At 39.4% G+C, this 22,297-nt stretch overlaps 1 protein-coding gene across 1 annotated transcript in view; it reads right to left on the bottom strand.

Moving 5' to 3' along the window:
* The window catches only part of KIF4A (kinesin family member 4A), a gene marked incomplete at its 3' end in the record, with an annotated part of 126,179 nt that overhangs the window by 60,591 nt on the left and 43,291 nt on the right, over positions 1–22,297 (bottom strand). The window contains exons 7-9 of the mRNA XM_079910802.1: positions 14,469–14,585; positions 13,663–13,838; positions 7,431–7,492 (exon numbers count right to left, since the gene is read on the bottom strand). Coding sequence (XP_079766928.1) covers positions 7,431–7,492; positions 13,663–13,838; positions 14,469–14,585 — 355 coding nt within the window. The remainder of the gene's footprint in view (positions 1–7,430; positions 7,493–13,662; positions 13,839–14,468; positions 14,586–22,297) is intronic.

Below are 22,297 nucleotides of genomic sequence, written 5' to 3'. Positions count from 1 at the left end.
CCAAACCAGCTTTACAGCAAATCCTAAAGGAACATCTCTAGGCACGAACCACAAGAGAAGGAAAAGACCTACAATAACAGACACAAAACAATTAAGAAGATGGTAATAGGAACATACATATCAATAATTACCTTAAATATAAATGGATTAAATGCTCCAACCAAAAGACATAGACTGGCAGAATGGATGCAAAAGGAAGACCCGTATATATGCTGTCTCCAAGAGACCACCTTCAGACCTAGGGACACATACAGACTGAAAGTGAGGGGATGGAAAAAGATATTCGATGAAAATGGAAACCAAAAGAAAGCTGGAGTAGCAATTCTCATATCAGACAAAATAGACTTTAAAATAAAGACTATTACAAGAGACAAAGAAGGATGCTACATAATGTTCAAGGGATCGATCCAAGAAGATATAACAAGTGTAAATATTTATGCACGCAACATAGGAGCACCTCAATACATAAGGCAAATGCTAACAGCCATAAAAGGGGAAATCGACAGTAACACAATAATAGTAGGGGACTTTAACACCCCACTTTCACCAATTGACAAATCAACCAAAATGAAAATTAATAAGGAAACACAAGCTTTAAATGACACAATAAACCAGATAGATTTAATTGATATTTACAGGACATTCCATCCGAAAACAGCAGACTACACTTTCTTCTCAATTGCACATGGAACATTTTCCAGGATAAAGCACATCTTGGGTCACAAATCAAGCCTTGGTAAATTTAAGAAAACTGAAATCATATTAGAAATAAATTACAGAGAAAAAAGGTAAAAAACACAAACACATGGAGGCTAAACAATACATTACTACATAACCAAGAGATCACTGAAGAAATAAAAGAGGAAATCAAAAAATACCTAGAGACAAATGACAATGAAAACACGACAATCCAAAACCTATGGGATGCAGCAAAAGCTGTTTTAAGAGGGAAGTTTATAGCAATACAATCCTACCTGAAGAAACAAGAAAAATGTCAAATAATCAATCTAACATTACACCTAAAGGAACTAGAGAAATAGAAAACAAAACCCAAAGTTAGTAGAAGGAAAGAAATCATAAAGCTCAGAGCAGAAATAAATGAAATAAAAACAAAGAAAACAATAGCAAAGATCAATAAAACTAACAGCTGATTCTTTGAGAAGATAAACAAATTGATAAACCTTTAGCCAGACTCATCAAGAAAAAGAGGGAGAGGACTCAAATCAATAAAATTAGAAATGAAAAAGGAGAAGTTACAACAGACACCACAGAAATACAAAGCATCATAAGAGACTACTACAAGCAACTCTATGCCAATAAAATGGACAACCTGGAAGAAATGGCCAAATTCTTAGAAAGGTATAACCTTCTGAGACTGAACCAGGAAGAAATAGAAAGTATGAACAGACCAATCACAAGTAATAAAATTGAAACTGTGATTAAAAATCTTCCAACAAACAAAAGTCTAGGACCAGATGGCTTCACAGGTGAATTCTATCAAACATTTAGAGAAGAGCTAACACCTACCCCTCCCGAACTCTTCGAAAAAACTGCAGAGGAAGGAAGACTCTGAAACTCATTCTATGAGGCCACCAACAGCCTGATACCAAAGCCAGACAAAGATGTCACAAAGAAAGACAATTACAGACCAATATCACTGATGAAGATAGATGCAAAAATCCTCAACAAAATACTAGCAGACAGAATCCAACAACAAATTAAAAGGATCATACACCATGACCAAGGGGGATTTATCCCAGGATGCAAGGATTCTTCAATATACCAAATCAATCAATGTGATACACCATATTAACAAATTGAAGAATAAAAACCATTTGATCATCTCAATAGATGCAGAGAAAGCTTTGACAAAATTCAACACCCATTTATCATAAAAACTCTCCAGAGAGTGGGCCTAGAGGGAACTTACCTCAACATAATAAAGGCCATATACGACAAACCCACAGCAAACATTCTCAATGCTGAAAAACTGAAAGCATTTCCTCTAAGATCAGGAACAAGACAAGGATGTCCACTCTCGCCACTATTATTCAACATAGTTTCAGAAGTTCTAGCCATGGCAATCAGAGAAGAAAAAGAAAAAAAAGGAATACAAATTGGAAAAGAAGAAGTAAAACTGTCACTGTTTGCAGGTGACAAGATACTATACATAGAGTATCCTAAAGATGCCACCATAAAACTACTAGAGCTAATCAATGAATTTGGTAAAGTTGCACGATATAAAATTAATGCACAGAAATCCCTTGCATTCCTATACACTAACAACGAAAGATCAGAAAGAGAAATTAAGGAAACAATCCCATTCACCAACCATTGCAACAAAAAGAATAAAATACCTAGGAATCAACCTACCTAAGGAGGTAAAAGACCTGTATTCAGAAAACTATAAGAGACTGATGAAAGAAATCAAAGACAACACAAACAGATGGAGAGATATACCATGTTCTTGGATTGGAAGAATCAATATTGTGAAAATGACTCTACTACTCAAAGCAATCTACAGATTCATTGCAATCCCTATCAAACTACCACTGGCATTTCTCACAGAACTAGAACAAAAAATTTCACAATTTATATGGAAACACAAAAGACCCCGAATAGCCAAAGAAGTCTTGAGGGAAAAAAACTGGAGCTGGAGGAATCAGACCCCCCGACTTCAGACTATACTACAAATTTACAGTAATCAAGACAATATGGTACTGGCACAAAAACAGAAATACAGATCAGTGGAACAGGATAGAAAGCCCAGTGATAAACCCACGCACCTATGGTCAACTAATCTATGACAAAGGAGGCAAGGATATACAATGGAGAAAAGACAGTCTCTTCAATAAGCAGTGCTGGGAAAACCGAACAGCTATATGTAAAAGAATGAAATTAGAACACTCCTTAACACCATACACAAAAATAAACTCAAAGTGGATTAAAGACCTAAATGTAAGACCTGACACTATAAAACTCTTAGACGAAAACACAGGAAGAACACTCTTTGACATAAATCACAGCAAGATCTTTTTTGACCCATTTCCTAGAGTAATGAAAATAAAAACAAAAACAAACAAACAAACAGGGCCTAATGAAACTTAAAAGCTTTTGCACAGCAAAGGAAACTATAAATGAGAGGAAAAGACAACCCTCAGAATGGGAGAAAATATTTGTGAATGAATCAATGGACAAAGGATTAATCTCCAAAATATATAAACAGCTCATGAAGCTCAATATTAAAAAAAAACTAACAACCCTATCAAAACATGGGCAGAAGACCTAAGTAGGCATTTCTCCAAATAAGACATACAGATGGCCAAAAGGCACATGAAAAGCTGCTCAACATCACTTATCATCAGAGAAATGCAAATCAAAATTACAACGAGGTATCACCTCACACCAGTTAGAATGGGCATTATCAGGAACTCTACAAACAACAAATGCTGGAAAGGGGGTGGAGAAATGGGAACCCTCTTGCACTGTTGGTGGGGATGTAAATTGATACAGCCACTATGGAGAACAGTAATGGAGGTTCCTTAAAAAACTAAAAATAGAATTACCATATGATCCAGCAATCTTACTACTGGGCATATACCCAGAGAAAACCATAATTCAAAAAGACACATGCACCCCAATGTTCACTGCAGCACTATTTACAATAGCCAGGTCATGGAAGCAACCTAAATGCCCATCGACAGATGAATGGATAAAGAAGATGTGGCACATATATACAATGGAATATTACTCAGCCATAAAAAGGAATGACATTGGGTAACTTGTAGAGACGTGGACGGACCTAGAGACTGTCATACAGAGTGAAGTAAGTCAGAAAGAGAAAAACAAATATCGTATATTAACGCATATAGGTGGAATCTAGAAAAATGGTACAGATGAACCCGTTTGCAAGGCAGAAATAGAGACACAGATGTGGACAACAGACGTATGGACACCAACGGGGGAAAACCGTGGTGGGGTGGGGATGGTGGTGTGCTGTATTGGGTGATTGGGATTGACATGTATACACTGATGTGTATAAAATTGATGACTAATAAGAACCTGCTGTTTAAAAAAATAAATACAATAAAATTTTAAAAATATTGTGGTAAAAAGGATAACATAAAATTTACCATCTTAACCAGTAAATTTTAAGTGTACAGTTCAACAGTGTTAAGTATATTCACATTGTTGTGCAATGGATCTCCAAAAGTTTTTCACCTTGTAAAACTGAAATTCCATACCCATTATACAACAACTCTCCACACACACACCCCAGTCTATTATTTTAGTTTTGTGCCACTGCTTCTAATGCTCTTTACCTTCACCTATGTGCACACAGAACTTTGCCTATATTTTCTTCTAGTTCTCTTGTAGGTTTTTTTTTCTTAAAAATTGTGGGGACTTCCCTGTTGGCACAGTGGTTAAAAATACGCCGGCCAATGCAAGGGACATGGGTTTGATCCCTGGTCTGGGAATATTCCCACATGCCGTGGAGGAACTAAGCCGGTGCGCCACAACTCCTGAGCTTGTGCTCTAGAGCCCGTGAGCCACAACTACTGAGCCCGCATGCCACAACTACTGAAGCCCCCGCACCTAGAGCCCGTGCTCCACAACAAGAGAAGCCACCGCAATGAGAAGCCCACACAACGCAAGGAAGAGTAGCCCCCGCTTGCAGCAACTAGAGAAAGCCCACATGCAGCCATGAAGACCCAATGCAGGAAAAAATAAATAAATAAATTTACATTAAAAAAATTGTGGTAAAAAACATATAACATGAAACTTACCGTCCTAACCATTTTTAAGTGTACAGTTGAGTAGCATTAAGTATATTTACATTGCTGTGAAATAGATCTCCAGAACTTTTTCATCTTGTAAAACTCAAATTATATACCCATTAAATAACAACTCCCTTTTTCCCCCTCCCCTAGCCCCTGGTAACCACCATGCTAGTTTCCATTTCTATGAATTCAAGTACTTTAAATTCCTTATATAAGTGGAATCATACAGTATTTGTCTTTTTGTGACTGGCTTATTTCACTTACATAACGCCCTCAAGTTTCATTCATGTTGTAACATGTGATAGGATTTCCTTCCTTTTTAAGGCTGAATAATATTCTGTTGTATGTATATACCACATTTTATTTATCCATTCATACACTGATGGACATCTGTATTGCTTCTGCTTCTTAGCTACTTTTTATTTATTTATTTAGTTAGTTTTTATAGAATATAGGAAGGTGTTTAAGCCCTTCCTATATTCTTTTTTTTTTAATAAATTTATTATTTATTTATTTATTTTTGGCTCCATTGGGTCTTCATTGCTGCATGCAGGCTTTCTTTAGTTGCAGCAAGCAGGGGCTACTCTTCATTGTGGTGCGCAGCCTTCTCATTGTGGTGGCTTCTCTTGTTGTGGAGCATGGGCTCTAGGCGCACGGGCTTCAGTAGTTGCGGTATGCGGGCTCAGTAGTTGTGGCGCGCAGACTCTAGAGCACAGGCACAGTAGTTGTGGCGCACGGGCTTAGTTGCTCCACGGCATGTGGGATCTTCCTGGACCAGGGCATGAACCCATGTGCCCTGCATTGGCAGGCGGATTCTTAACCACTGTGCCACAAGGGAAGCTGTTAGCTACTTTAAAAAAAATCTTTATTTACTTATTTGGCTGCATCAGGTCTTAGTTGTGGCATGCGGGATCTTTCGTTGCAGCACGTGGGCTCTTTGTTGTGGAGTGCGGGCTTGTCTCTGGTTGAGGCGTGTGGGCTCCAGAGTGCGGGGAGACTCAGCAGCTGCTGCGCACGGGCTCTCTAGCTGTGGCACGCAGGCCCCAGAGTGTGCAGGCTTAGTTGCCCCACAGCATGTGGGATCTTAGTTCCCCAACCAGTGATCGAACCCACGTCTCCTGCATTGGAAGGCAGATTCTTAACCAGTGAACCACCAGGGAAATCCCTCTTAGCTATTATGAATAGTGCTGTTATGAACATGGGTATGCAAATATCTCTTTGAGACCCTGTTTTCGATTCTTTCGGATATATACCCAGAAGTGTGATTGCTGGATCATATGGTAGTTCTATTTTTAATTTTCTGAGGAACCTCCATACTGTTTTCCATAGCAGTTACACCATTTTAGAATCCTTTCAACAGTGCACAAAGGTTCTAATTTAATTTCTCCACATCCTCCTCATATCCTTTCCAACATTTGTTACTTTTTGTTATTTTTTGTTTTTGATAGTAGCCATCCTGACAGGTGTATGGTGATATCTCATTTTGGTTTTGATTTGCATTTCTCTGCTCTGAGTATATCTTTTTGTAAAACTCTGACTCTTAGACCACGATAATGTTTCACATACACTTCATATACCCAAAATATAAACAAACAATTAAAACTAACCAAGCAAGATGTAGTGGGAACCCACAATGGAATACAAACAGTAACTCTGGGAAACAATATCTTGCCTGGATATTCTAAGCCTAAAGACAAAAGAATTATACATATATGCTGTAATCTAGTTCCTAAAAGTGTTTCTCACAGGGGTATGGGCTAGCAATTCCAAAATTATTTTACGTGTATACTAGAACTGAACAAGTAAGTAAATAGAATGCAGATAATGAGAGCTGGTTTTTCACTGCTGGAGAAAGAAGTTATAAATAAGGAGAGCGGGAGGATTAGAATAAGCCTTGTAGTGTTGGACTGGAATCAGATGTATCAGTCTAAAATCATGGTTTTTAATATATACACAGTTAGGTAGACATAAAAATATAGATATATGTGTGGGTTACTATACATACAGATATTTCCTAGCTCTACTCACTGAGAGGGCCTAGAAGTAATGACTTCTCAGTAACAATGAGCACACCTAGCACCCAGATCTGGTTTCTAAACACCATTTTCCAATTAAAAAAAGAAAACCCAGGGCTCCTTGGACATATGGTTGATTCCAGAATTGGGGCAGGGAAAATAGAAGACGGGTGTGGAGCATCTGGTAGAAATGCTTAAAAACTTGATAGCGTGTTAAAGAATACAACAGCCACCCTGAAGGAGCTCCTAGTGGACAAAGCAGAAACAACAAATAAAACAAGCAATAAAACATAATGCTAGTATTGGATGTTAATGCATAGAATAAAATAAATACCCATGAGTCTATATGGCTATAAATACATAATGAAATAAATAAATGGTGGGAGGGGAGAGACAGCTCTTCCTCATAGTAGAATTCCAATTAATAAATTTCTGAGGCCAGAACCTATGCTCTTTCTATTATACCAGGTTGTCTCAAAGCTAACTAGCTAGTCCTAAATAGACAGCAAGTTTGTTAAGTTCCCTACCTTGACACCAAGTGCTACCAGAAACTTTAGACTATCAGGGGAAAACAATCATAAGGAGAAAAAGGCTCTGTTAGAATATACATTTAAAATTAGTCTATGACTCTTACTTTATAGATCCAGGCAGGGTACCTCCATGGGCTTGCAGCAACAAGACCTGTAGCTGTTGTACCTGGAACAGGCAAAGAAAAATAGTCAGCTAGTTACCAATCAAAAGTTACTTATCGGGCTTCCCTGGTGGCGCAGTGGTTGGGAGTCTGCCTGCCGATGCAGGGGACACGGGTTCATGCCCCGGTTGGGAGGATCCCAAATGCCGCGGAGCGGCTGGGCCCGTGGGCCATGGCCGCTGAGCCTGCACGTCCAGAGCCTGTGCTCCACAACGGGAGAGGCCACAGCAGTGAGAGGCCCGCGTACCGCAAAAAAAAAAAAAAAGTTACTTATCCCTTATCAGCAAAATTACCATGATTAGTAGTCGGGTAATCTTACTTGATACCTATGAAATCTAAAGGTATTACAGAAAGCAACATGGTTGATGATTCAATGATAAAAGGACAATCAGCATTACATGAATAACTAGTACTTAGAAGATGAGTTGTCTCTTTTACCTAAGCATCTTCATGAGTTTTTACTGAGAATCTATTTTTTTTAAATTTATTTTTATTATTATTATTTTTTAAAATATTTACTTATTTTGGCTGCACCAGGTCTTAGCTGCGGCACATGGGATCTTCGCTGTGGCATGTTTAGTTGCAGCACACTGACTTCTTAGTTGTGGCAGGCACGTGGGATCTAGTTCCCTGACCAGGGATTGAACCCGGGCCCCCTGCATTGGGAGCACAGAGTCTTACCCACTGGACCACCAGGGAAGTTCCAGAGAACCTACTTTTTTAAAAAAATCAAACTTAGGGACTTCCCTGGGGGCGCAGTGGTTAAGAATCTGCCTGCAAGTGCAGGGGCCACGGGTTCGAGCCCTGGTCCGAGAGGACCCCACATGCTACGGAGCAGCTAAGACCATGTGCCACAACTACTGAGCCTGTGCTCGAGAGCCTGCAAGCCACAACTACTGAGCCTGTGTGCCACAACTACGGAAACCCGTGCGCCTAGAGCCCATGTTCTGCAACAAGAGAAGCCACCGTGATGAGAAGCCTGCATGCCACAATGAAGAGTAGCCCCTGCTCACCACAACTAGAGAAAGCCTGCTCGCAGCAACAAAGACCCAACACAGCCAAAAATAAATAAATAAATAAATAAATAAATAATTTAAAAAATCAAACTTAGCACTGGGCTACACAATGTGGGGGGTGGATACAAGAATAAACTCTTGTGGTTTATTATCCAGTTTACAATCTAGTTGATGAAGACAAGACTAAGGCCTGAAAATTTAAGAAATAACACAAGACAGAAGATACTAGTCATCAAGTATAGTTAAGTACTTTAAGGTTCTGAGAAGAAGCAAATCAATGAAATCCCAAAATAGTCCAAAGGAGGCTTCGTGGAGACGGATCTTAAACCAGAGTGAATGTGCAATCAACCTCTCCATTCCCTCTTATGATAAAAGAGGAGCTGCTCTGCTTGAGCTTTGGATCCCAAGTCTTCTTGCCTTCTGATAAATCCTATTCTGGGGACTTCCCTGGTGGTCCAGTGGTTAAGACTCCATGCTCCCATTGCAAGGGGCCCAGGTTCAATTCCTGGTCAGGGAACTAGATCCCACATGACACAACTAAAAGCCTGAATGCCACAACTAAAATATTCCACGTGTCGCAACTAAGACCCGGTGCAGCCAAATAAATAAATAAGTAAATAAATTAAAAAAAAATCTTATTCTATTTGTTATCCATTCTCTCTTCTATATCTTTGACTTCTCCCTTTTTACAGAATCCTTCCTACTAAGATTAAAACATGTTCAAGTCTCTCCCATCTTAAAACAAAACAAAACAAAAGCACCTTTCCCAATCCCACTTCCTATCTCTTTTGCCCAATTTCTCTCCTTCACAAAGTTTGACAGAATAGTCTACACCCACTGCCTCCATTTCCTTTTGCTCTTCTCTCACTTGCTCTTTAACCTATTCTAACCTGATTCGTGCCCACAACATTCCGCTGAAATAACTCTTGATAATGTCACCAATGATCGGCATGTCACTACATCCCATGGGCATTTTTCAGTCTTCATTTTATTTGACTGTTTGGTAGCATTTGGGTTACCAGATGCCACTCTTTCTTGCTTTTCCTTCTATTCTTCAAGCTGATCTTCTAAGTCTCTTAGTTCATCTTTGATCCAACTGTCCTTTAAATGATAAAGTTCCTCAAAGCTCACTCACTTTCTATTCTCTCCTTAAAGTCTCATCTCTGACTATGGTTTCAATTACCATCTATAAACTGGTGACTCCCAAATTTATCTCAAACACAGATCTTTCTGAATTTAGAACCCTTTTTTTAATGCAATATCACTAGTATTTTCATTTATTGTCACATCATTATTTCCAAAGCATGACAACACATGTGATTTCACTTGGTCCACATAGATTTCTAAAGCATTTACAGGGAACAAGGCTGTTTGATAGGGAGAAACTGGTATTTTATCTCCATTATATGAAAAGGAGCCTTCAGGCAGAAAGCTTAGGGGGGATTTGCTGGCCATCAGTGAAGGAACTGCTGGTAGGGGGGCGTTGTTCCCTCCAATCCAGCTATCTCTCCCTTGCAACCTGCAAGTAAGGCTTATCAGAGTTACTATACCACTGCAGGGAGAAGAGCTTTCTCTGTTCTTTGATAAGCCACTACTGCTCCATCTTGGAGAGACAGTGGGAAAAGTCAAGGGCAGGATATCAGGAGACCTGGTTCCTCCATCAGCCTGCCCTGAACCACCTATATTCATTTCTTAGACCCCAGTGTCTTAAAATGGGAATAAAGATATCTGCTGCGTTCACTGGCTTATTATGATGATAAAATTAAATAATGAATATAAAAGGGTTTTTTTTTGAACCATAATCATATATGAATGTCAAGGTGAGACAGGAAATCTGAAAGGAAGGGAGCTTCTTTGAGGCCTGAGTCTAGTCCCTGGAGCCAGACACTACGCAAGATGGTTTAGACATAATATCCTGTTTAATCCTCAAATCAGCCCAGGGAGCTGAGTATTACTATTATTAGATCCCCTTAGTTTTTCTGAATTTAGAACCTTTATATTCAAATATCTACTTAATATTTCTGCCTAGTTTTCTGCTATCCCAAACCTGGTCCTTCTTCAGTATACTCTAGGTCAGTGAATATGCAGTTTCACATGCCAGAAAGCTGGATGTCATACCCTCACCCCCTTATCTAATCCACTGGTCACTTCTTTCTATCACTTTCTAAGCCATTTCTCTCTCTGGACTACTGCAGTAACTTCTTAAGTGGTCTCTATGAGTCTACTTTTGCTCCACTATAATCCACTTCCACACAGCAGCCATACCATTTTTTAAAAGTGGAAATGATCAATGTTGCCACCTTGCTTAAAATCATTTTTAACGTAGTACATGAGGCGTTGATTAGGCCTCTGCTTCTTCTCTAGTCTCAGACTGGAACACCCTTTCCTTGCTCTCTCCACTCTAGCCACACTGGCATTCTGAGTTCTTCAAATGCACTGTATTCCTAACTCAAGATCTTTGCAGACATGCTATATGCCTGGCACTGTTCTAAATGCTTTACATGTATTAACTCAGTTAACCCTCACAAAAACCCTATGAAGCAGGTACTATTATTATTTCCATTTTACAGATAGGGAAACTGAGGCACAGAGAACTTGCCCTGGGTAAATAGCTAGTGAGGTATAGAGCCAGGATTTGAACCCAGGCAGCCTGGCTGCAGTGTCAATGCTGTTTCCCATCATACTTTGCTACACATGCTATTTCTTCTTCCTGGAATCCCCTTCTTTCTTTTCTGCATAGATGATTCCTACTCAGTCCCTCAGATCTCAGCTCATATGTAACTACTTCAGGGAAGCCTTCTCAGATTAGATATTTAACAGAAGATCCTGTTCCATACTTTCACAGTGCCCTATAGCACACTATCCCAGTTTATAATGATATGTTGGTATGATTGTGTGTTTAATGTTTGTCTCCCCCACTAGGCAATAAATTCCATGAACGCAGAAACTGTGTCTGCTTTGCTTAACAATGTATCCCAGCACAGTACCTGGCACATAACAGTGTTCAATAAATATTTATTGTTGGAATGGATGAACAAATAAATGACCAGGAAAAAGAGCATTTTTGGCAATAGTAATACACATGAAAGAAAACAGAGGAGCAGGACTGAGTAAGGTATTTTACAATTGAGATGATTCTGTGAACAGGTAAATTATTTATATTTTCTATAGTGAACCCTAAGAGGGAAGGAAATAAAGGAGGATAAGGGGAAGGAAGACAACAGATTGAATGAATGGTAATTATTATCACTGAGGAGGAAGGCCAGAGACGGAGTGAACACTGGACAGTTGGGAAACACTAGATTCCCATTGGGAAGAGTGCTACACAAAGAAAACCTGACCCCCCCCCCAAGGAGTCAACCCAACCACCTGCCCTCTCAGCTCCTCTGCCAGAGATACTGAGCTGCTGCACAGTCATACTGATACCACCACAAATTCATGTTCCTAGTCAGCTGCTTCTTCAATTTCCGTGATTTTAAGCCTTCTGTGGTTACCTCAGTCCCTCTACCCTATCATCATCTGCTTGCTTGCTCTTAGAAGGTGACGTTACCTCCTACTTCCCTGAGAAGATAAAGATCGTCAGGCTGAAAATTGCTCAATTTCCCTTCTTCTTCCTCTAAATTAGTGTCACTGTATTCTTCCTATCCTAACTTCTTTTCTTCTAGTCTTGGGGGCAAGTATCCCTTCTACTGTCTAAAGCAAAGACCTCTTTATTTGTGCTCAGGATCTCAACTAAGAGATGACCCCTTATCAACTCATCCCTATTCTCAGTTTTAGTCTCTCCCAACTGGTTCTTTCACATGTTCAAGTCTCTTCCATATTTTAAAAACAAACAGATTTACATCCCTTGACCCTTGACTACCAGCTATTGTCTTCTTTCATCTTGCCTTCTTGAAAGAAGAGCCTAACAACTTCCTCCACTTCCTTATCTAGCATTCACTGTCCATCCCATAGCAATCTGCTCCTATCATTCCCCTGACCCTCTTCTCACTCCTTGTTGATTAAAAAAAAATCAATGGACACTTTTCAACCCTTATCTTACTTTACACTTTATAAATTTATACTTTCAGTAGTCCTCCTTGAAACTTTCTTCTCTTGTCTTCCATGAACCACTGATTTTCTTCCTGCCTGTTTGCTCCTTCTTCATCTCTCTTGTCTTCTACTCCTTTCCCCCTTCCTTAAATGCTGCTGTTACCCCTGAGTTCTGCTAGGCTTCTTCTCTCTTCTTGTCCATTTGCTCATTCAGCAAATATTGAGGAAGTGCCTTTAACGTGCCGGGCACTCTTTGATCTCATCCACTCCATAACTTCAGATACCATCTAAATGCTGATGACTCTCAAATCTGTATCTTCAGTTCAGACCTCTCTACATTAAACCCACATACCCAGTCATGTTTGAACAACTCTACTTAGATGTCCTACAAGCCCTTCAAATTCAAAATGCCCAAAACTGAATTTCATCATTTCCATTTCCCTACCTGACCCTGTTTTTCCTCCTATATTCCCCGACTCAATGATTATTACTACCATTTATTCAGTTGTCCAAGCAAGAAACCTGGGAATCAACTTTGATTCTCCCTACCTACCCTTCCATGTCACATGTGTCACCACATATGTAAGCTCTATACATTCTACCTCCTTGTTTTTTGTTTCTAATTTGTCCCCCTTTCTTCATCTCTATCGCTACTGTCTTTAGTTCAGGCCATAGTTCTCACCTGAGTTATTATAATACCCTAATTTATTTTCTTACTTCTAGTCATGCCCACCTCTAATCCACTTTCTATATACTTGCTAGAGTAATCTCATTTCAACATGTTACCCTCTTACTTAAATCTTTCAGTGGCCCCCTACAGCTTTCAGGTTGAATTCCAAATCCTTTAACAAGTTATATAAGGACCTTTGGGATCTGACTCCTGCCTACCTCTCTTGCCTCATCTCTTACTGCTCACTTCTTTATCAGTGAAATCTCCAGTGCCACTCCCTAATCTTAAATATGACCAAAAACCTGTTAATAGGAGTTACTTTAAGATTTCCCCAAACTAACATAATGCTTAACCAACATCTCTAAAATTCTGGTAGAGGAGAAGCTGAGAAATAGGAGCTCTATCATTCCACTCACACACTTGTAATTTTTCCCATCAAATGTCAAGTTCCTTCTACCTGTTGCTTCAGATGATTAAGTTCAGCTCTCTGGGGATCAATATTAACAACAGGTTTGTTCTTGATTTTTCTTGCTCTGTCAGCATAGCGAAGAGTATTTAATGTTTCCTCTAGATTGGAGTCAGCAGGACTCACACAGGCTATCATAAGAGTGTGGCTATTACCTCCTAGAGAATCTGAAAAAGAACAAGGGAAGGAAATGAAATCAAACAAGTAGGATGCAAGCAAAACTGTCCGTTTTGGTTGGTGACTTCAATCTCAGAGCTGTAAGAAAAAAATTCTTAAGTATCTACAAGTTTTCTATTGTGTCAATATAAAAACATTAAGATTTTTGCTGTATAAAATGATAGAGTTTAGAATCCTATTGCATGTGTCCTCGTTCTTAAGAGAGACTGTGACTTCAGCAGTTAATCAGGTTAAAACAAAAAAAACCTTACTGGGCCAAGTTAGGAGTCACTATTAGGATTAAAATTTCTTTGGATGCCCCCTCTAGGTAGATCTTAACTCCTTAGGGAATTCTTCTTATCAGCAGTAATAAAGGCAGTAACTAAGTTCATTTTCAGGTACAAAGTACTAAGTACAGTTGACACGCTACATACAGATTTTTTGGCTCTCAAAGCCATATATGAAGACATTTTTCCATTACCTTAGAAGCCTGCTTGCCAACAGGTCTCTCTCCTGTTTATCAACTAGACAGCTCTGTATGTAACAGTCCAAAAATCTGGCTTTCTACCTGTTCTATCTTTCCTTTCTCAGCACTATCATTCTGAGTTACTCTCTTATTTTTAGAGGCACTTTGGGCTTACCTTGAAGCAGTCGAGTCAACTTGGAATCTCTGTAGGGCACAAAGCCACCCTTTTTGTCATCTCCAAGAGCACTGATTACATTTCCCAAGCATAGGAGGCCTCGGTTAATATTAATACCTAATAGCAGGAAACAAAATTTAAATTGCTTGGTAACATATACCCATGTTACCTGGGTAACATCTAACATATGCCTATCCTGAGAAAGAGATAAGAAATAAAGACGCTATAGAAATATTAAGTCAGCAATCTTAAAGAAACCTCTTAATCTTGTTCACTTTTCTGAGAGTGCCTCTTTTTTTTTTCAAACAGAAAGCTTCATAGAAATGAAAAACAACAGTATTTAAAAATCTTTAGTGTTCTTATCAGATATTCTTATGCTCCTTGGGAAACAGGCCATATTTTTCCTAGGTGGTATAGGTAGAAATGGGAATAAACATGATGCTGGTAGAAGTTGGTGATATCCACTCTGATATTTTACTTTCTTTCCATCTCTTCCTCTTTCAAACAGTTGGTCTTCCAGTTAAGCAAAGTTCAAAGGACAAAGGTGAATGCACAATTGAGTCTGTTGGCACTTCTTGCCCTTTCCCATGGAAACAAAGCAGAGAGACAGATAATGATCACCATGACAATAACCACTTGTATAGTTATTTACAAGTGGTTATATACATTATCACACTTTTAATATACATTATCACACTTAATGCTTAAATTAATGCTGTGAAATTACATTAAAAGCTATTTTTATTATTATCATTATTTTAACTATCATTTTCAGTTTATTGATGACAGAACTAGCTCAAAGGTTAAATGACTTGCCTAAGGTCAAGTGGTACCATTAGCGGGTAAGTGGTAGGCCTGAGATTCCACCTCAGGATTGCAGTCAAATCCTATGCTCTGTCTATTATACCACAATGAAATACCTTTCCTCTTATTGCTTCAAATAGAGTAAAGGTTCTTTTCCACTTCTTAAATTCCAAGGTTTACTTTTTAAACATTGTAATAATCTCTGAGGTCCCTTGAAAGCCCCTGACCCTCCCATGGTTATGTTTACTATGGAAAGTCTATGTAGTATAATGGTTAAGTGCATGGGCAATGGTGTCAGATAGACCTAGGTTCTAATCCTGGATCTGTCACTGATTAGCTATGCAATTTTGGGTAAGTTCCTCTATAAAATGAGGCAAATCTACCTACCTCGTTAGGTTGTGGTGGGGAGTTAATAAGATACCTTACACAAAACAAAGTTAAATGATATACAAATGGCATCATTATTGTTAGTGCTGTACTACTTTACTTATTCAGCTGTACTTTGGACTCCCTTATAACCTGAAACAATTTTATCTACAAGATCCTGAACTCCAAAATTCCTCTCTGCATCCTACTACTATCCTTCCATTTCTTTCATGGATCCTGTTCTTTACCCTTATTGTGGCTACAAATATACTGATGCCTTCTTTCTTTTTTCAGCTGCACCATGTAGCATGTGGGATCTGAATTTCCCAACCAGGGATCGAACCCGTGCTCCCTGAAGTGCAAGAGCAGAGTCTTAACCATTGGACTGCCAGGGAAGTCCCTATGACACTTTCTAATACTCCCAGTAGATCATCCTTCCTGGGCCTTAAACTACCTATTCCCTGAAGTCAATCATTTCAGTTATGTTTTCCCAAGCGCTCACTAGACCCATGAGCTTCTGCCCCATGACCCATGACCTTCTGCCCCATGACCTTCTGCCATTCCCACCATGTCAATTCCCAGGCCTAGGTTAAACCAACCGTGTGTGTGAGTGTGTGTGTGTGTGTGTGTGTGTGCACACGCGCGTGTGTAAGTTTCTGAAAGTCACATAACAAAATGGACTGGATCCATCCATTATAAAACACACTATCTGACCTTGGCTGAACCCTTGGTCAATAGACAATCTTCTCTTCTTCATTCTTCCTTCACCACAGCAGCTATTCTAAACACTCATCATTTCCAAGACTGGAAATCTACCTTCACTCTATTAGTAGATGATTTCAACAAATACATTATGGTGATCAACTATTCACAAGGGCTCCCTAACCTTCCCTCTCCTCACTTCACAGTCTTTCCTTTGCTGTTACTGATTCCTTTGTCCTTCTTGTTTCAGAGGAGGAAATAACTACCTTTATTTTCCCTTCAGCCTCTGACAGTGTTTCTATTCCCTCCATTTTCCCAGGGACCCTGGATCCCTTGATCTTCCCCCTCCCTCTTAGATATTCAATTTATTTTTCCTTCATGAATTCCTTCTTTTCAGTCTATACACATGCTCAAATCTCCCCAACCTAAAACAAAAACAATTCCCTCAAGCAACTAGCTCTTTCTTTTCCCTTTATTGCAAGTTGGAAGGGGTACCATTTTTCAGGGCCACTTATCCCATCCAGGATGTGAAGGAGATCCTGCTGAGATTGATCAAACCTCACCAATGCCTGTACTAATCCTCATATTAGTTCACTCCTTTCTCTTCTTTCCCCCTTTTAGCCAAACAGAACATTGTGCCATCTTATTGGCCCATATCCCATCTAGGATGTGAAGGAGAGACTGCTGAGGTTTTTCAAACCTGCTGAGCAAAATGTCCATCTATAGCTCCACAGGAACAACAATAAAAGTCCAGATGAGCCCTGAGAAGAAATTATGGCTACTGTGATCTAAGTAAGAAGCACAGACTTAAGGATAAAAAGGCTGATTTTTTTTCTTCAAATGAGAGTTGGAGTTTTGGAATAGATAGGAGCAAGGGAAATGAATGTCTCTTTGGAAAGAAATCATCACAAAACAGCATTTGATTTCCTGTTGTTAAGAGAAAATTCTTGACATGGTTGGAGATTATATATTATAAAGACTGGGAAGAACATGACTGCAGAGACTTAAAAGTTCTAATCAAGGATGGCTATGGAGAAAATGCCCAGATAAAATTATAAGACCAGAAGTTCCTCTTCTCTCTAAAAGATTGAGAACAGACCAAGTGAGGAGAGGATCAAGAATACTACTTAACAGCTTCGGGTATTTGTTCACGAGGGCAACAAATAAATAATAAAGTAGAGATTTTAACTTTAAAAAGGGACTAGAACTTCACAAGTATCATGGAGGCACGTTACAATTGGTTTCACAACTAGAATAAAAGGGTATATTGGTAACAGGAGAGAAAAACGAGGCAGAAGAGAAACGAAGCAGCTCTATATGCAGCAGCTCTCAACTGGGGACAATTTTGCTTCTTGCAGGACATTTGGCAATATCTGGAGACATTTTGGTTGTCACAACCTGTGAGGTCAGGGGGAGTGCTACTGGCATCTAGTGGGTAGAGGGCAAGGATACCACTAAACACCCTACAATGCCCTGGACAGTCCCTCCCCACCAATATTGTTTGACCCAAAATGTCAATAGTGCCACAGCTGAGAAACCCTGCTCTATATGTGAAGAAAATATGTATGAGCCTAAGGCAGGTAGCACAGCCAAGAAGATTAGGGTGAAAAACAGAAGTAATATGATAGTATAGATGTGGTCTGCCTAGCTAGAAGGGGAATGATCTATTACTGCACTAGATCACAAGACTTACAGGAGTAACTACTAAGAGGGAATAGAGTGGAAAGGAACTTGATTGGGAGATAGAATCTTAGTTCAAACTCTGCCTCTCCCACTTATCAATGTGTGTGACCTTGGACAAGCCACTAAAACTTTCCTTTATCCATAAAACAGGTGTAATACATACCTTTACCTCATGAGGCTATGATAAAATCAAATGTGATCTATAAAGTGCTACCTACATGTAAGTTATTATTAATAGGATAGAGGAGCTTAGATTATCTGGATATTTGCTAAGTTTCCTGACAGTGAAAGCACAGCACCCATTAAATTCCTTATCTACTCTGACGACAATTTCTTCACCAAAAAGATACTGCAAGTGAAGAAGGAAATGGCAGTATCTTGAAGTTGGCCTTCAAGTTGACACACATGGAAGAACTGATTATGTAAGTAAAATGATGAGAATCTGGTTGTAGGGGACTGAGGTGCACGGTCAGACAACAGTATGCTAGATGGTAAGAAAACGTATCTCTAAAATTCCGGAAAAAAGATAGGTAAGTTTCTGGTACAGAAAGTCTAAAGGGGGAAAAGTATGAAAGGCTTTCAAAAAATAAAATTGTAATTATCTAGGCACATATTATTCCAATAAAAAATTGATACAGCTTCATAGGAACCAATGTAACAAATAAAATTATATACAAAAAGAACACAGAGAGCATTAGAGGAAATTCTGTTCAAACACAGGAGACTGACCACCAGCATTTCTTTCCCCCCTAAGATACGACTAAAAGGAATTTAAAAAGTAATAACCCAGGGCTTCCCTGGTGGCACAGTGGTTGAGAGGCCGCCTGCCGATGCAGGGGATACAGGTTCGTGCCCCGGTCTGGGAAGATCCCACATGCCGCAGAGCGGCTGGGCCAGTGAGCCATGGCCGCTGAGCCTGCGGGTTTGGAGCCTGTGCTCCGGAACGGGAGACGCCACAACAGTGAGAGGCCCGCGTACCGCAAAAAAAAAAAAAAAAAAAAAAAAAAAAAAGTAATAACCCATAAGATCACAGAGCACAGGAGAGGAAATATCCGTAGACAAGAGGTTTCGATGTGTTTTTAGAGCACAGGTAGAGAAGCAATAACTGACTCAGCAAGATGGAAGAGCCTCAATCTAAAGTGCCTGCAGAGGGACAATAATGACCACGACAGTGATAATAACAGCTAAGTTTATATAGTGTTTACTATGAGCCAGATACTGTTCTAGGAACTTTATGCTTATTACCTTACTTAATCCTCACAGTAGTCCTATAAAGTATGCATCAAGTATGATTATCTGTGTTGACAGATATGAGACCTGAGGCACAAAGAGATTAGGTAACTTGCCTAAGGTCACATAGCTAATAAGTGGCAGAGTCAGGATTCAGATGGAGGCAGTCTGGCTCCCAAATCCATGATCTTAACCTCTATGCTCTATGGAAATGAGCAAATTTGCTCCTTAGAGGCACCAGGTACCTTGGAAAGAGGAGAGACTTGAGGCTGAAAAGACGGGGTTGGTAGAAAACACATTTAAAGAAAGCTTGAACTCTCACGTCGCCCCTCCAGAGCCATGTGACTACTGTGTCCCCCATTCTCAATCATTCCCAGTCTACTTAATGGGGTAGTTTTTCCAATACCCACCCATTAAAGTTGGTATTCTCTTGGGACTGTCTTAGGCTCTTTGCTTACTATATATACTCTTCCTGGGCTATCTCATCCTTGCCTAGAGTTCCAATAAACACCTATATTAATGACTCCCTCAAATTCCCATCTCCAAACCAGACCTCTTTCCTATTGTCCAAAGCTATATTTTGTCTGCCTACTGAATAAACTCCAGTGGGCTGTGCCCATGTGGCATTGCATAACACAGACTTGAACAACACAGAATTCATCTTTCAGTGCAAATCTATTTCACTTCCAGCACTGTTCCTTTTCATTGTCTCATCACCTAAACAGTCGGATATCCAACAAACAACAAACCTGTGACATCCTGGACTCTCCCTCTTTTCTCACCCCACACATTTGAGTCCTTATCATCTTTAGTGAATATGTTCAATATTCTAGGCACTGTGCTAGGCATTAGAGGTAGAAAGATGAATAAGTCACAATCCCTACTCTCGAGGAGTTAAAAATCTAAAGGGAGATAGACACACCAACAAAAACTATTTGCAAATATAATGTTAAAGGAAAAGGTAAGTATAGTAAAAATGGGTTCTCGTAGGAGTGGGAATTGAAAATTTGAGCTGAACTGTGAAGAATGACTAGGACAATGCTGATGGAGGAGGGAAGAGTGGGAAAGAAGAATGTAAGGTTATTCCAGGCAAAGAAGTAACATATGTCAAGGCACATATTTGTGAGACAGCATCATACATTTAGGAACTACAGGGAGTTCAACAGGAAAATAATGCAAGTTATGAGATAGAGAGTAACAAATAATGAGGCCAGAGGACAGTTAGGGACAGATCATAAAGAGCATGAAAGATATGTCATGCTCAGGTATTTGTGTTTATCCTGTAGGACAGTGGTTTTCAAATTGTGTTCCTCAGAACCTTAGGGATACTTTAGGGAACCACAAAAATACTGCAGAGTTTCTGCAACTGTAATTTGGATTTTGTTTTAAAAATTATTTCTATTGTGGTAAAATATATATAACATAAAATGTACCATTTTAACAGTTTTTAAGTGTATAGTTCAGTGGCATTAAGTACATTCACACTGTTGTGCAACCATCACCGCTATTTAACGTTATTTTAACTATTTTAAAAACTGCCTTTAAGGGACTTCCCTGGTGGTCCAGTGGTAAAGAATCCGCCTTCCAATGCAGGGGACATGGGTTCGATCCCTGGTCGGGGAACTAAGATCCCACAGGCCACAGGGCAACTAAGCCCACACGCCACAACTACTGAGCCCCCGTGCCTCAAACAGAGAGCCTGCCTGCTGCAAACTACAGAGCCCATGTGCTCTGGAGCCCACACGCCACAACTAGAGAGACAAAAACCTGCACGCCACAACTAGAGAGAAGCCTGCATGCCGCAATGAAGATCCCGCATGCCGCAACGAAAGATCCCGCATTCCTCAACTAAGACTCGACGGAGCAAAAACAAAAAAGCCCTATATTGTTTTTTAAAAAAACTGCATTTAAATAGCTCATTCCAATGTGCTATAAAGCAAATCTTTTTTTTAAAAAATAGATCTTTATTGGAGTCTAACTGCTTCACAATACTGTGTTAGAATCTACACAATACTGTGTTAGAATCTACACATTATCTTGTGCAGCAAGGTTAATTAATTTTTCTGCAGTCTTTGAAAATACCTCTATTATTTGTACATACGTTCGAAGTTTTTGCAAATGTGTAATTTAAAGTTGTGGCTTTGCACGAGACGTTTGCCCAGTTCACATGCACACTCACGGAAAACTGTACAGATAATTATACCACTGTAGCACATGAGCTTGTACTGAAACACCAGACAGAGGCAGTTACTCAATTCATGTGCTCATCACTGCATCATAGTCGGTTGTGTAGTACCAAATGAATACGGAACTCAACATGCTATGATATACTATTAAAGATGGTTTCACAATCTAATTGTCCATTGATGGATGAATGAATAAAGAAAATGTGGTACACACACAGAGAGAAATATTATTCAGCCACAAAAAGAAGAAAATCCTGCCTTTTGCAACATAGATGGACCCTGAGGGCATCATGCTGAGTGAAATAAATCAGATGGAGAAAGACAAATACTGTGTGTCCTCACCTTATATGTGGAATTTAAAAAAAGCTGAACTCATAGAAAGAGAGTAGAATAGTGGCTGCCAGAGGCTGAGGGGTGGGGGAAATGGGAAGATGCTGGTCAAAGAGTACAAACATCCAGCTATTAGATGAATAACTTCTGGGTATCTCAAGTACAGCATGGTGACTATAATCAACAGTACTATATTATGTACTTGATGGTTGTTAAGAGACTAAATCTTTTTTAATTAAAAAAGTTTATTGAGATAACATTGGTTTATATCATTATATGTTTCATGTGCATATTACATTTCTACTTCTATATGTCCTACAGTATGCTCACCACCAAAGTTTTAGTTTCCATCCATCACTATACAGTTGATTCCCTTTACCCATTTCATCTTTCCCCAACCCCTTCCCCTCTGGTAACCACTACTTTGTTCTAAGGGAGTAAAGCTTAATTAAATGTTCTCACCACACACACACAAAAATGGTAATCATGTGAGGGGATGGAGGTGTTAACCAACATTATTGTGGTAAT

The sequence above is a fragment of the Stenella coeruleoalba genome (genome assembly GCF_951394435.1).
Source record: "Stenella coeruleoalba genome assembly, chromosome: X".
NCBI lineage: Eukaryota > Metazoa > Chordata > Mammalia > Artiodactyla > Delphinidae > Stenella > Stenella coeruleoalba.
The sequence above is the reverse complement of the archived record's forward strand: the minus strand, read 5'-3'. Positions and strand labels throughout refer to the sequence as shown.